A 14712-nucleotide genomic window follows, 5' to 3' on the forward strand; every position below is an offset into this window, starting at 1 on the left:
ATTTATAATGCCATTTATGACTTTTGTTGACTCCACAATTTAGCGGGTAATTGGATGGCTTGCTTTTGTGGCTGAAGGCTGTTCTCAGGTTATTGAATATTGTGCTTTTGCCGTAAAGCCTTTTTTGAAATCTGACACAGCGGTTGCATTAAGAACAAGTTTCTTTAATTCTATGTAAAACATGTATCTTTCATCAAAGTTTATGATGAGTATTTCTGTTATTTAATGTGGCTCTGCAATTTCTCTGGATCTTTTGGAGGCATTTCGGAGCATGACGCCAATGTAAACTGAGGTTTTTGGATATAAATATGAACTTGATCGAACAAAACATACATGTATTGTGTAACATTGAGTCCTGGGAGTGTCATCTGATGAAGATCATCAAAGGTTAGTGATTCATTTAATCTATATTTCTGCTTTTTGTGACACCTCTCTTTGGTTGGAAAATGGCAGACCTAACATAATGATATCTTCTGCTTTTGCCGAAAAGCCTTTTTGAAATCGGACACTGTGGTTGGATTAACGAGAAGTGTATCTTTAAAATGGTGTAAAATACTTGAATGGTTGAGGAATTTTTTAATTATGAGATTTGTCGTTTTGAATTTGGCGCCCTGCAATTTCACTGGCTGTTGGCGAGGTGGGATGCTAGCTTCCCGAACGATCCCAGATAAGTTAACTTGGATCAAATGTTTCGGGTAGCCTTCCACAAGCTTCCCACAATATGTTGGGTGAATTTTAGCCCATTCCTCCTGACAGAGCTGGTGTAACTGAGTCAGGTTTGTTGGCGTCCTTATTCGCACATGCTTTTTCAGTTCTGCCCAAACATTTTCTATAAGATTCAGATCAGGGCTTTGTGATGGCCACTCCAATACCTTGACTTTGTTGTCCTTAAGCCATTTTGCCACAACTTTGGAAGTATGCTTGGGGTCATTGACCATTTGGAAGACTCATTTTTGACCAAGCTTTAACTTCCTGACTGATGTCTTGATGTTGCTTCAATATATCCACATACTTTTCCTTTTTCATGTTGCCATCTATTTTGTGAAGTGCACCAGTCCCTCCTGCAGCAAAGCACCCCCACAACATTATACTTATTTCTTGCTGAGCAGCCTTTCAGGTTACGTCTATTGGACTTGTTTTACTGTGGATATAGATACTTTTGTACCCGTTTCCTCCAGCATCTTCACAAGGTCCTTTGCTGTTGTCCTGGGATTGATTTGCACTTATTGCACCAAAGTACGTTCATTTCTAGGAGACAGAACGAGTCTCCTTCCTGAGTGGTATGACGGCTGCGTGGTCCCATGGTGTTTATACCTGCGTACTATTGTACAGATGAACGTGGTACCTTCAGGCATTTGGAAATCGCTCCTAAGGATCAACCAGACTTGTGGAGGTTTACATTTATTTTTCTAATGTCTTGTCTGATTTCTTTTGATTTTCCCATGTCAAGCAAAGTGGCACTGAGTTTGAAGGGAGGCCTTGAAATACATCCACAGGTACACCTCCAATTGACTCAAATTATGTCAATTAGCCTATCAGAAGCTTCTAAAGCCATGACATCATTTTCTGGAACTTTCCAAGGTGTTTAAAAGGCACCTTAGTGTATGTACACTTCTGACCCACTGGAATTGTGGTATGGTGAATTATAAGTGAAATAATCTGTCTGTAAACAGTTGTTGGAAAAATGACTTGTGTCATGCACAAAGTAATGTCCTAACCGACTTGCCAAAACTGTAGTTTGTTAACAAGAAATTTGTGGAGTGGTTGAAAGATTTGTTTTAATGACTCCAACCTAAGTATGTAAACTTCTGACTTCAACTGTACTTTTTGCGAAAATGAAATAATTGTACAGTATATTTAAAATGATACTGTTGGTATTTCAAAATACCCCAGTATACTGCCCAAGCCAACCCACTAGGGGAACACATCTCAGTTCAATGTCATGAATGTCTAAATCCAGAAACTGAAATCTGAGGGCAATAAGAAAATTCAGTAGGTCTAGGACATAATCGTGTAGGGGTTTTCCTAAATGAGATTTGAGTCTTGTGATCGAAACAGTCACCGTCTCCCCAGTAGTGACGGACTTTCTTTGACTCTGTGATTTAGAAACAATATGCTTAAAAATGTTAGCTGGAATGATTGTAATCAGTATGCTCACGCAAACAGAGTGAACTGATTTCAAGCCGGATGATGCAATAACATATTCTTATCTGAAACCTGTCTAGGGTTTCTTCTAAGGCTGGTTTTATTGTGTACACGAGTGGTTTAAATTGAATGTTTCTCCATTACTTTTTTTTGTTTTATCTTTCAGGGCAACCGTCATCGTCACGAGCTCTTTCCTGGATGCCTTTCAGAAGGTGGCAGATATGGCGACTGGAACAAGAGGTAAAGGCAAAGATGTGTATCTATTGTTCATCGCTTCTTTAAGCCACAGTAGGTGACAAAGACAATTCTAGTTTGTGAAAGGGGAGTCAACTGTTGTCATGTGGCATGAATTGCTCTTTCAATATGGTGCAGAGTAGGTCAGTCGATTTGTATATATTTTTTTGCTCTATGGTGCTTTAATAAGCTACTACTGACTAAGTATTTGTCTGCGGTTCTGTGTACATCTAAGAAGGACACCGGGGCTGTCGAATGAGCAACAGAGGATGGGCCCACTCACTGGCCTACACTTAAAACTGAGAACGCCCATAGGGCAGGAGATCTGAGGATTTGCAGGACTGTTTGGAATTTGTGTGTGTGCCCTTGTTTTCAGCTCATGTGCTTTCAGTTAAGAACATGGCTCTGAAGCACAATACAGTATCGGTGTAGGTTATCTGTTGTGATACTGTGACCAAACTCCCCCCTCTCTCCCTAGCGATCAAGTGACACAATCCATTATTAATGAAATTATCATTGCTGTTATACAACATGTGTAGAGCCCCCCCCCCCCTCACATTTCACCATTGTTCTCTATGGATGGGGCCCAGGGATGCAAACTCATAACCTTTCGGCGATATTCACCATTTTGATCTCAAAATAGGTCATCCACGTGAATCGTGGAAGGTATTCAGACCCCTTGACTTTTTCCACATTTTATGTTACAGCCTTGTTCTAAAAAGGATTACATTAAAAAAAATGATACTACTCAATCTACACACATTAGGTTTTATACATTTTTGCAAACCGTAAATATACTTAAGTATTGACAGGGGATGTGTGGGAAATGGTGTGTGGGAAAGGGGGTGTGGGGGAAAGGGAGGGTGAGGTGGTGTGGGGGGAGAGGGTGGGTTGGTGTTGGAGAGGGAGGAACAGAGGGAGTGTTTCATGTAGGCCTGGTGTGTTTTTACCTTACTGACACAATGGAAACACAGATCATTATGCATTTCATATTTCTTACTACATTCCTCCTGCCCAATCACAGGTTGGATAAGAGGGGAAAAAAAAATTCAGTAGCCTTTTCTATTATACAGTAATAAGGGTGAAGTTAAATTCAATGTGTTGTATTGAGTACAGGTGTGAATACCAGGGACAGGTTTTTTTGCAGCACACGTGCAGAACATATAGAGAACAGAAGCAGGTGTCCTGGGGTGGGGAAAACCCTGTGGTATCACATCGTTAGTGACATTTGAGCCAACACAACTGAGCCAACGCATTAAGAAAATAAATTCCACAAATGAACTTTTAACAAGGCATTCCAGGTGAGAGAATTCCAAGAGTGTGCAAAGTTGTCATCAAGGTAAAGGGTGACTACTTTGAAGAATCTAAAATATACTGTATTTTGATAGAACACTTTTTTTGGTTACTACAGGACTCCATATTCATAGTTCTGATGTCTTCACTATTATTCTACAATGTAAAAATAAATAAACCCTTGAATGAGTAGGTGTGTCTGAACTTTTGACTGGTAGTGCATATACATTTAAAAAAATATATTTTCTTTCCAACTGTTAGGTTCTTATTCTTCAGAGTAAATGACCTACGGGCTCTAGAGAAGCTTTAACCAAGTTGAATTATTCCCGAAGGTTCTGTACAGCTGTAATTGGACAGCAAAACATTTCTCACTTCACAGTTATATACATCCTATTTAAGACACTCCCCTTTCTTTCCAATCCTTAGTTTATGGCTGTACAGGAAGCTAAAAAAGAGGGTAACAGGATAACAAACCTTTATTACTGCCTTAAGAGAACCTGTCCTGACCTCAACCCCTCCATCTAATCCATTGGGTTTTTCTTCAGAGAACCATTAACTTCTGACATAACCCAGTCTCTTTCATTTCCTATCTCAATGATCAAAGTTTAGCTGATTCCAACACAACTCTAAAAATCCTATCAGTGACTTTTGGCTCCCTAAAATCTGTATCCGACCCATCCTATATCGGTTGGGGTCTACTACTGACTCCACTCAATCAACCGATATTGATCCTGCCTGACAAACGTAATAAAAGTGCAGTTGACGTTGGTATTTTGGACACAGTAATTGCAGAATCCCCTCAGATAAAAATATCTCACACATGATATGTGAGAGAAACCTTGATACAACATTTTAATTTCTTGAGGATAACTGAATCAGTGCAGTCTCACGCATAAGCATTTTTGAAGACAACCTCAGATTGAATAAGCGTTTGAAGTTATAACACAAACACCTGTGTTGTAATTTGTTGCCTCAAATTAAACCTCTCACTCGGCCAATTTACATCATTTTCATTGTAAATTTCCATGTGACCCAGTTGCCTTCATTTGTAAAGGTCTTCCCTCTGGGCAGAATGCCAGTCAACCCGAAGGCCATTATTCATGTGTCTGTTACACAGCATGACAAACAGTGTGATGCCCAGACATACTTTATAACGCAACACTTTGATTTACCATGGAAATGCCTTTATCAGTGGGGCGGTGCACAATTGACCCAGCGTCGTCCGGGTTAGGGATTGGATGGGGTAGGCAGTCATTGTCAATAAGAATTTGTTCTTAACTGACTTGCCTAGTTAAATAAAAAAAAATCACTGGGCTGTTCTATAAAGGAAAGCACTCGTCCTGTCATTTCGTTTCATGCACAATGGATATCAAATGATTCAGGGATAGCACTGTTATATTGAGTTCGGTATTTATGTAGATGCCTGCATAAAAGGTAAAACAAAGTCGCGTGTAAAACTGTAACACAGGTAATGCAATGTGACAGTGTCTGGTATCACAGGCGTTGGTGGAGTCCGTTTTTAGTATGCATTTGTATTCTAAAGAGAGGGGTAGCTTATTTAGTGTTATGCACTCGGTGGAAGCGGCACATTCCAAAGTGGGCGTTGGTGGAAGGGGAGAGTGGGGTGTCTTGTTGATGCACCTATTTGGGGAGAGACTGGCCTGGCAGCTGACACCCCAGATCCCCCTCCTTGCATCCCACTTCACTCACTCAGCTGTATAATGATGGATGGAGAGGGGGGGACCACAGATTATCTTCTCTGAGAGCCAACTGTCCCCTCTGCCACAACAGACACCACTGGACACTTTCCTGACTGGGTTTGAGTCGCTGTGTGTGCACGCAGGTGTGTTTGTGTGCTGTTCGTGCTTGTGCGTGGTGACCCACAAAGCCTCCCCTTCAGCTCTGACCCACTCCCCTGACCAATTTTTTTGTCTGAAATGTTATATTCAGTACCAGTTTGGACACCTACTCATTCAAGGGTTTTTCTTTATTTTTACTATTTTCTACATTTTAGAATAGTGAAGACATCAAAACTATGAAATAACACACATGGAGTCATGTAGTAACCAAAAAAGTGTTAAACAAATCTAAATGTATTTTAGAGTTTAGTAGCCACCCTTTGCCTTGATGACTGCTTTGCACACTCTTGGCATTCTCTCAACCAGCTTCACCTGGAATAATTTTCCAACAGTCTTGAATAAGTTCCCACATATGCTGAGCGCTTGTTGGCTGCTTTGCCTTCACTCTGCGGTCCAACTAATCCCAAACCATCTCAATTGGGTTGGGGGATTGAGGCCAGGTCATCTGATGCAGCACTCCAATCTCCTTATTGGTCAAATAACCCTTACACAACCTGGAGGTGTGTTGGGTCATTGTCCTGTTGAAAAACAAATTATAGTCCCACTAAGCAGAAACCAGATGGGATGATGTATTGCTGCAGAATGCTGTGGTAGCCATGCTGGTTAAGTGTGCCTTGAATTCTAAATAAATCAGACAGTGTTCCCAGCAAAGCACCCCCACACATTAACACCACCTTCTCCATGCTTCACGTTGGGAACCACACATGCGGAGATCATCCGTTCACCTACTCGGGGTCTCACAAAGTCTTCTTATTGGTGTCCTTTTTAGTAGTGGTTTCATTGCAGCAATTTGACCATGGAGGCCTGATTTTTCACGCAGTCTCCTCTGAACAGTTGATTTTGAGATGTCTGTTATTTGGGCTGCAATTACTGAGGCTGGTAACTCTAGTGAAATAATCCTCTGTAGCAGACTCTGGGTCTTCCTTCCCTGTGGCATTCCTCCTGAGAGCCAGTTTCATCATAGCGCTTGATGGTTTTTGCAACTGCACTTGAAGAAACTTTTCTTGAAACAAGTTCTTGAAATTTTCCGTATTGAATGACTGTTTCTCTTTGCTTATTTGAACTGTTCTTGGCATAATATGGACTTGGTATTTTGGTATGTATACCACCCCTACCTTGTCACAACACAACTGATTTGGCTCAAACACATTAAGAAATTCCAGAAATGAACTTTGAACAAGGCATATCTGTTAATTGAAATGCTTTCCATGTGACTACTTCATGAAGCTGGTTGAGAGAATGCCAACAGTGTGCGAAGCTGTCAAGGCAAAGGGTGGCTACTTTGAAGATATATTTTGATTTGTTAAACACTTTTTTTTGGTTACGACATGACTCCATGTGTGTTATTTCATAGTTTTGATGTCTTCACTTGTATTCCACAATGTAGAAAATAGTAAAAATGTCATCTTAACTGACTTGCCTTAGTTAAATAAAGAACACATTCTTATTTACAATGACGGCCTACCCTGACCAAACCTGGACGACACTGGGCCAATTGTGCACCGCCCTATGGGACTCCCAATGACTGCCAGATATGATGCTGCCTGGATTCGAACCAGGGACTGCACTGAGATGCAGTGCCATAGACCGCTGCGTCACTCGGAATGAGTAGGTGTGTCCAAACATTTGACTGGTACTGTACATGTTTGAAATTGTTTTGATAGTGCAATCACTCTTTGTTTTTGTCTCTCGTTTAACCACATTGGTTACTCAAGCCTATGTACTTATGCATCATGACATTCTTAATAGAGGGTGATGTTTTTCAATCTCGCTGTGTGAAAGTACTGCATCACATTGTTACAATGTAGGCTTGTTTTTATCTGATTTTTTTTTTACCCATATTTTACCAGGTAAGTTGACTGAGAAAGCATTCTCATATACAGCAACGACCTGGGGAATAGCTACAGGGGGGAGGGGGGATGAATGATCCATTTGTAAGCTGGGGATGATTAGGTGGCATGAAGGTCAAATTGGGACTTTAGTCAGGACACCAGGGTTAACACCCCTACTCTTACGATAAGTGCCATACTATCTTTAGTGTCCACAGTCAGGACACCTGTTTAACGTTCCATCTGAAATACAGCACCCTACACAGGGCAATGTCCCCAATCACTGCTCTGGGGCATTGGGATATTTTTTTAGACCAGAGGAAAGAGTGCCTTCTACTGGCCCTCCAACACCACTTCCAGCAGCATCTGGTCTCCCGCCCAGGGACTGACCAGGACCAACTTTGCTCAGCTTCAGAAGCAAGCCAGCAGTGGTGTGCAGGGTGGTATAACGTATACTCCCCTGTGCCTCATACGTTTAAAAAAAATAACAATTTGTCTGGAAAAAGGCAGTACGTTGACGTCCAACCTGTTATTCGCAACATGACTTGAGGACTAGGCTATATTTATCACTGGGAACATTTTGACGAAGTGTTTAGAGTTCCTGCGTCTGTTAAATATTCCTGTGACACGTGCTTTCTATAAGCAAACTTGCACTGCCACATGCCCCCTCCCCGCTCCCAGCATTGAGCTCATGGAAATCTGTTTAGAAAAGGGGAAATGTATACATTCTAAACAAAGGGAAGGAGAGAGGGGGAGATGTCTGTGTATCTGAATGGAAGGAGTGTGGTGGGAGCACAGCCCTCGGTCTCCTTAGTGGTGATGACAGCACATGTCCAAACAGTCTTTGATTTCGCTGCACATTTCCCTCTTGAGAGCTACAGGGAAATTTGTTTTGGGTTATTAGGAATTCCCAACCCCGTTTTTAATTTTCTAAGTTGCCAGTCCATTCCTCAGTACTACTCCATCAATAACTAGTATTTTGGCTTCCCCAAGTTTCTATGCTAGGTTTCGACAGTGCGGGCTTCTCGTCTTACCCTTGCGTGATCAGTTGACTAGTGACACACTAACAATGTAACAGTATTGCACTCAGGGGACACGTCTTATAAAAATTGAGCTGGCTGTATAATGTGCATTGCTCCTTTTTGACCTTGTATTCTGTGGTTGCAGAGTGTTTGTCTCAGAACAGATAAATGTTTAGATTGCTCTATTTTTACCTGGGGGTTTAGAATAATTTGTGAAATCTGTTAATGTAAGAGGCTCAATATTATGCTGTTGTCAACAGCATGATCTGACTAATCTGTGGATCCTCATGACTGGTTACCATGAGGATGTCTTTTTAATTTGTTTTACATTTATTTTTATAAACGTGTTGTATGAGGCAGACTCTTTTTCTCTAGTGCATCAAAGAAACATCACAAGACTCGCAACAGCGATCCACAAGACAAGGGAGGTTCTGTCAGAGCTACTAATTCAAACCGAATCAGCTGAAAAATGTAGTGATCTACAGTTTTAGACTTGAAGGAGCATAGTATGATTTGAAGTTAATGAAAGAAGGAAAAGCTAAAACATGAAGAGCATTGTTGGATTGTTCTGACCCAAAATAAGTGTATGAATAGAGTTAAAAATTGTATGGAGGGCTGTCCCCCAGGATATATTCTACTTTTACCTTAGATGGAATCTTAACTAGTCAAAGCATTGAGACCTGTCTGGAACACAGCACAACACAGTCCAGTGGCCCACCGCCACAGCAGACCGCCGCGAGGAGGGGGCGTCTGAGTAAACTGAGTAGGTGTGAACAGAGCCCCACTCTTGTGCTGAGAGACACTGAGTGCTTTTGTGCAGTGGTGAGATGTGGGCACCAGTTATTCTGGGATGTGTTTAACAGCGAGACAGAACACTGCTTGGTTTGCCCACCAACTCACACAGAACACCAGACATGTTGCTAATGTGTGAAAGTGCTGGTGAGAATTTGGCATTGGTTGGACAAGGAGGCTACTGGTGAACTACATGGCTTTTACCTTTATTTAACTAGGCAAGTCAGTTAAGAACAAAGTTATTTTCAATGATGGCCTAGGAACAAGGTGTTAACTGCCTTGTTCAGGGGCAGAACGACAGATTTTTACCTTGTCAGCTCGGGATTCAATCTAGCAACCTTTCGGTTTTTAGTCCTACGCTCTAACCACTAGGCTACCCTGCCGCCCCATTGAATAATGCTCCAGCTATACCGGCAGTTTTTTAAAATTTTGTCTGGTCAATTTGAATTTGATCCATTTGAAACCACTTTGCATTGGAGTGGTCCAGGAAAAGCTGGGTCATGTTTCTGCAGGCATTGGCCCCATCTGGAGCATGAGCTCACAGCTTGTATTATTGTACTATTGTGGCCTGTGCCTAAACAGCACTGCGTGACGCACGCAAAGAGTCCATTTGGTACAAAAACAACCACAACCATCAAACGCTCGTCCACCATCAGAGGAGGAGGATTTTACAACTGCTCAAGCCTGGCCTCTCAGCGGTGTGCTGTTTTGGCTTAAGTAGCATGCCTCTTTTCAGGTGGTGCAGACTGTTTAGGGCAGTCCATGGAGAGTGGCCATGTGGAGTGAGTTTACTGAGGATGATTCTACTCGGCATGAACTGGAGAGGAAAGCTCACGCACTCCTTTCAAAGGATAGACGGGCAGGCAGGCAGTTCAAAAAACCAGACGAAGTCCATTCAGTGTGAAGTGTGTGGGAGTGTCTGTCGCCTTTTTTGACGGTGCCTCAGGATGGAGCTAAGCTACCAGGAGAGGAAGTTTGTCCCCAAACTGAGTTGAAGAACAATTCTTGACTACAGTGGACATCCCTTCCGCCCATTCCCCTTTCCATTGACTGACCCTCATCCCAGCCTGTCTCAGCTGATAATGCTGCGCACTGCTGATCAGCCAGACCACATTACCAGCCTGCCATGCCCTACTGACAAGCCTCTCAATGTCGCAGGAACTGAAATGTTGGCATCCTCATGAGAAATCGCTCAGACGAGCCTTGAGAAAAAACAATTATTCAGTTTTTTAGGTATTATACACTCATACGAGTCTGCTCAATCCATGTCGATTAGTTAATTACGGTCATAAAGATTGATTTGGACAGGGATAGCATTACCTGGAAGGTTGTTGATGTATTTGACAGACTTATTTGCGGGCTGAAGAATATCTCAGTTCAAACTGAAGACATTGGTGGAGTGCCCTCCTCCCCCCGTCTTTCATTAAGAAATTAGATGAAGGGTTGCTGTATACCACATTTGCATGGAAGGCTCGATTTCACTGTTGGTGTCAAATAAAACCAATGACATTTAAAAAAAATATTTAAAAAATATTATCTTTATAGTAAAAAAGGAACATTTTAAATGTTTTCTGTTTATTATAACTTCATAAAACACTACAAACAATTGCAGGACTTAGTCTGTTAAATATGGAAGGAGTAAGTTGTTCCTATTAGGGGAAGTAGGGGTGACTATAATGAGGAAGTTGCATCAGGCCTTTTCCAGAGGCCTATATTCAGCCTGATCTAGTTTTGCACACAGCAGGAGCTTCCACAGCCCCTCTAATCTGATGCCGACCTAGCTTATTTTTTTAGCTTGCTAATGTGGTTGCATAGGGTCATTTTCACCGTCCGACGCTTTTGCCCATTTACTGCTTATCACTTATTAACCATTTATTCACATGACTTTATAGGGCTGGTAATTGCCAGGGACCTCGCTATACAATCTCACAATGCTTTGGTGCTGATATGTTTTGTAATTCTCATGATTCTATATGTATTGCGATTATATACTGCTTACCGTATGTCTGCTGCAGAGGGACAAGAGAAATATGAGAAGTTTTAATCAGTCATGATAATAAGTGCTGAAAACAAATTGACTCATTATTTAGAAATATGGAGAACAAGCTAGGAAGGGAAAATATTGGTACAAATAATATTGCGATATTGTAAAAACGATACATATCGTCCGAAAATAATATCCCAATTTGCAAATTTTCATCACTTAGTTTACTTTAATACAATATTTCAGATGTTTCAGTTGAAGTCGAAGTTTACATACACTTTAGGTTAGTCATTAACTCGTTTCAACCACTCCACAAATGTCTTGTTAACAAACTATAGTTTTGGCAAGTCGGTTAGGACATTACTTTGTGCATGACACAAGTCATTTTTCCAACAATTGTTTACAGACAGATTATTTCACTTATAATTCACCATATCACAATTCCAGTGGGTCAGAAGTGTACATACACTAAGTTGACTGTGCCTTTTTAAACAGCTTGGAAAATTCCAGAAAATTGTCATGGCTTTAGAAGTTTCTGATCATCATTTGAGTCAATTGGAGGTGTACCTGTGAATGTATTTCAATGTATTCACAATGTACTGTGAATGTATTGCCTCTTGTAGACCTCCACAAGTCTGGTTCCTCCTTGGGAGCAATTTCCAAGTGCCTGAAGGTATCACGTTCATCTGTACAAACAATAGTACGCAAGTATAAACATCATGGGACCACGCTGCCGTCATAATGCTCAGGAAGAAGACGCGTTCTGTCTCCTAGGGATGAATGTACTTTGGTGCAAAAAGGTCAAATCAATCCCAGAACAACAGCAAAGGAACTTGTGAAAATGGTGGAGGAAACGGGTACAAAAGTTGCTTCCGGAGTCAGTTTGGAACTCGGTACTGAGTGTTGTAACCGAGGAAAGACTATTTTTTCCCGTTCTGTGTGCTTGTGTTGCCTGCCACATCGTGGCTGAACAGTTGTTGCTCCTAGACGTTTACACTTCACAGTAACGGCACTTACAGTTGACCGAAACTGCTCTAGCAGGGCAGAAATTTGACAAACTGACTTGTTCGAAAGGTGGCATCCTATGACGGTGCCACGTTGAAAGTCACGGAGCTCTTCATTACAGGCCATTCTACTGCCAATGATTGTCTATGGAGATTGCATGGCTGTGCTCGATTTTATACACCTGTCAGAAACGGGTGTGGCTGAAATAGACAAATCCACTCATTTGAATGGGTGTCCACATACTTCTAACTATGTAGTGTAGATGTGTACCCACGCAGGAGAAAATGCAATTCCACTTAAAAAAATACAATTAGCTTTTTTTACCGACATGAATCTTGTATGAAAAAGAAAGGAACAGTTTGAGGGGAAAATACGGTTGGAGCTACAGACTAGCCTACCTCTCCCTTCTGTCGCAGCTCAGTCTTGCATGTCTCGTAATATTTGTTAGGCCAGGGCTGTGCGAATGAAATGCTGCGTTGAACACACTGCTCTCTCTATGCCTGGCGATATGACGAAGGAAATTGGAAAGAAATGAAATTGTTGGAAATGTTTTCTTTCCTTGGAGTATGTTGATTACTTGAACATATCCTGTTCATTTGGATCCTGTTCATTTGGACCCTGTTCATTTGGACCCTGTTCATTTGGACCCTGTTCATTTGGACCCTTTCACAAATCTTACGTAAATGGGTGAGATGGTGCATTACGGCCAGGAGATTGTTCTCCTGAGTCATGTCCTAAAGAACTAGGACACATGCAGTCAAGTGATATTTTTTTTTATTTTTATTTTTTTGCCTCTTTTTAAAAAAAACGTATCTACATAAAATGACTGAGACTTTTAGTGATTTCAAATGAAGGCCCAAAAGGCCTCGATCGAAACAACATTAAAATAACTAAAGCAGAATTTTGCATGAATTTTGGCATATTTTCTCATGTTCTAGTGATTTTCAAATCCACTTTATCTTATTGTCCAGCAGCCAAAGGCATAATCGTTGTCCTGTTAGTAACCCATGCTAGTTGGTGCGTCTTTAAAATATCCTTTCAAAATAGAGGGAAGATTTAATCTCTGTCACATTAAACCGCTCGCGCCTGCGGTGCGCTTTTGAGAATTGTTTTCCTACTAATTGCATTTTGGGACATTCACACGTAGCCTACAGCCATGTGCCCATTGTTGAGCTTATAATGAAGAAATACAACTATGAAAATGTTAAGCTGAATGGGCTCCTCTGTTGCATCAGCCTCATTTGAGCTTTTTTTACATTTTATTTATTTGCAGTGGTTCTGTCATCCCAGAACTGTCCCAGAGTCAGTTTTGAAACTCCCTTTATTTTCGAGCCCTGGAGGGAATTATTTTATAAAGACAAGTATTATGTTGTAATTGTAGTGCTGCAATATTTTATAGACTATTATTTTGAGACATGCTTGAATATGTAGGGAATAGGGAGCCATTTGGGACTCATCCTCTGTTTTTACCCCTCAATCCATATCAGCCCCTTATCACTGTTAATACCTCAGGCAACATTTGAGAAAATATTTAAATGGAGGACACGTCAAGCACAAAAGTCAGTAAAAACCCACTGTTCATTTTTGTCTGTATGACTTGAGTGTTATGGTTCAAAAACTGATTTTTACCCCAAAAAATTTAAGCCTGGCTGTGTTTTTATATAACCACTCTAAAGTACCATAATTGTGTTTCCCAAACTAGGATTCAATATAGACAACCTTGGGAGTATTTGGTTTCGCTAATGCAAGTATTTTTTGTAACCTATTTGTTTAATATATTTATGTAATATAAACATTTTTAAATTCCATAGTGAGTTCAGCTATATTGGGATATTTTAACTGGCGGGAAACATTTGCATGCAATCCCTAATCACTGTGTGCATTTGTCAGAAATACAGTGAATTGTGTCCCGAAGGTAATACATGTATATTAATGCTCTATGGACAGACTTATTTAAGAAATGTCAGGGCTATTAAATTTGCCTCTCAGAATATGCATCTGGGAGTGAATGAAGAATGACACACAACCTGGCCCACGACGACTTATTTGATAACAGTTCACACTGACTGGAACAAGAGGTGCCTCGCTCTTAAAGCTTGACTGGCAGATCTGAATAGAAAATGATTCATTTAATTGTCTAATTGCAAGACTGATAAAGGGTCTTGTATAACTATTTGTGTCTCAGTATTAAACAATTTTAAGAGTCCAATGTAGCTTTAAATACTGCTAAAAGTTACTTGAACCCTTAACATTTCAAATGCAACACATCTCTCGTTGCAGTATCTTTATTCTCCACCACCACTCTGAATTTAGACACAGGACCTGACATGTCTGGGCTGTGCTGCAGGTACCATTCCTATGCTATTGTGCAGCGTGACTCAGGTGTGAGTGGTGTAGCCTATCCCCTCCCCAACTGCTCCAAGTGCAGGGCTACACCCATCATGCCCCAGGGCTTGTCTGACTGAGTAATGTTGATGTATGCCAGTTGGATGAAGTGCTTAGCTTCCCCCCCAATAACAAGGCTTGGCCATCCACCTCACTGCCTAGGT

General features: G+C 41.1%; 2 protein-coding genes across 3 annotated transcripts in view; one reads left to right on the forward strand and one right to left on the reverse strand.

Moving 5' to 3' along the window:
* Positions 1 to 14712, reverse strand: part of LOC139412583 (RNA-binding protein Raly-like) — a 190527-nt gene that overhangs the window by 122794 nt on the left and 53021 nt on the right. The window lies entirely within an intron of this gene.
* LOC139413186 (protein MTSS 2-like) overlaps positions 1 to 14712 on the forward strand; it is a 124184-nt gene that overhangs the window by 22617 nt on the left and 86855 nt on the right. For both annotated transcript variants that reach the window (XM_071160284.1, XM_071160285.1), the window contains exon 3: positions 2312 to 2385. In XM_071160284.1, the coding sequence (XP_071016385.1) occupies positions 2312 to 2385 (74 nt within the window). The remainder of the gene's footprint in view (positions 1 to 2311; positions 2386 to 14712) is intronic.

This window comes from Oncorhynchus clarkii, chromosome 7 (genome assembly GCF_045791955.1).
Source record: "Oncorhynchus clarkii lewisi isolate Uvic-CL-2024 chromosome 7, UVic_Ocla_1.0, whole genome shotgun sequence".
NCBI classification, from domain to species: Eukaryota; Metazoa; Chordata; class Actinopteri; order Salmoniformes; family Salmonidae; genus Oncorhynchus; species Oncorhynchus clarkii.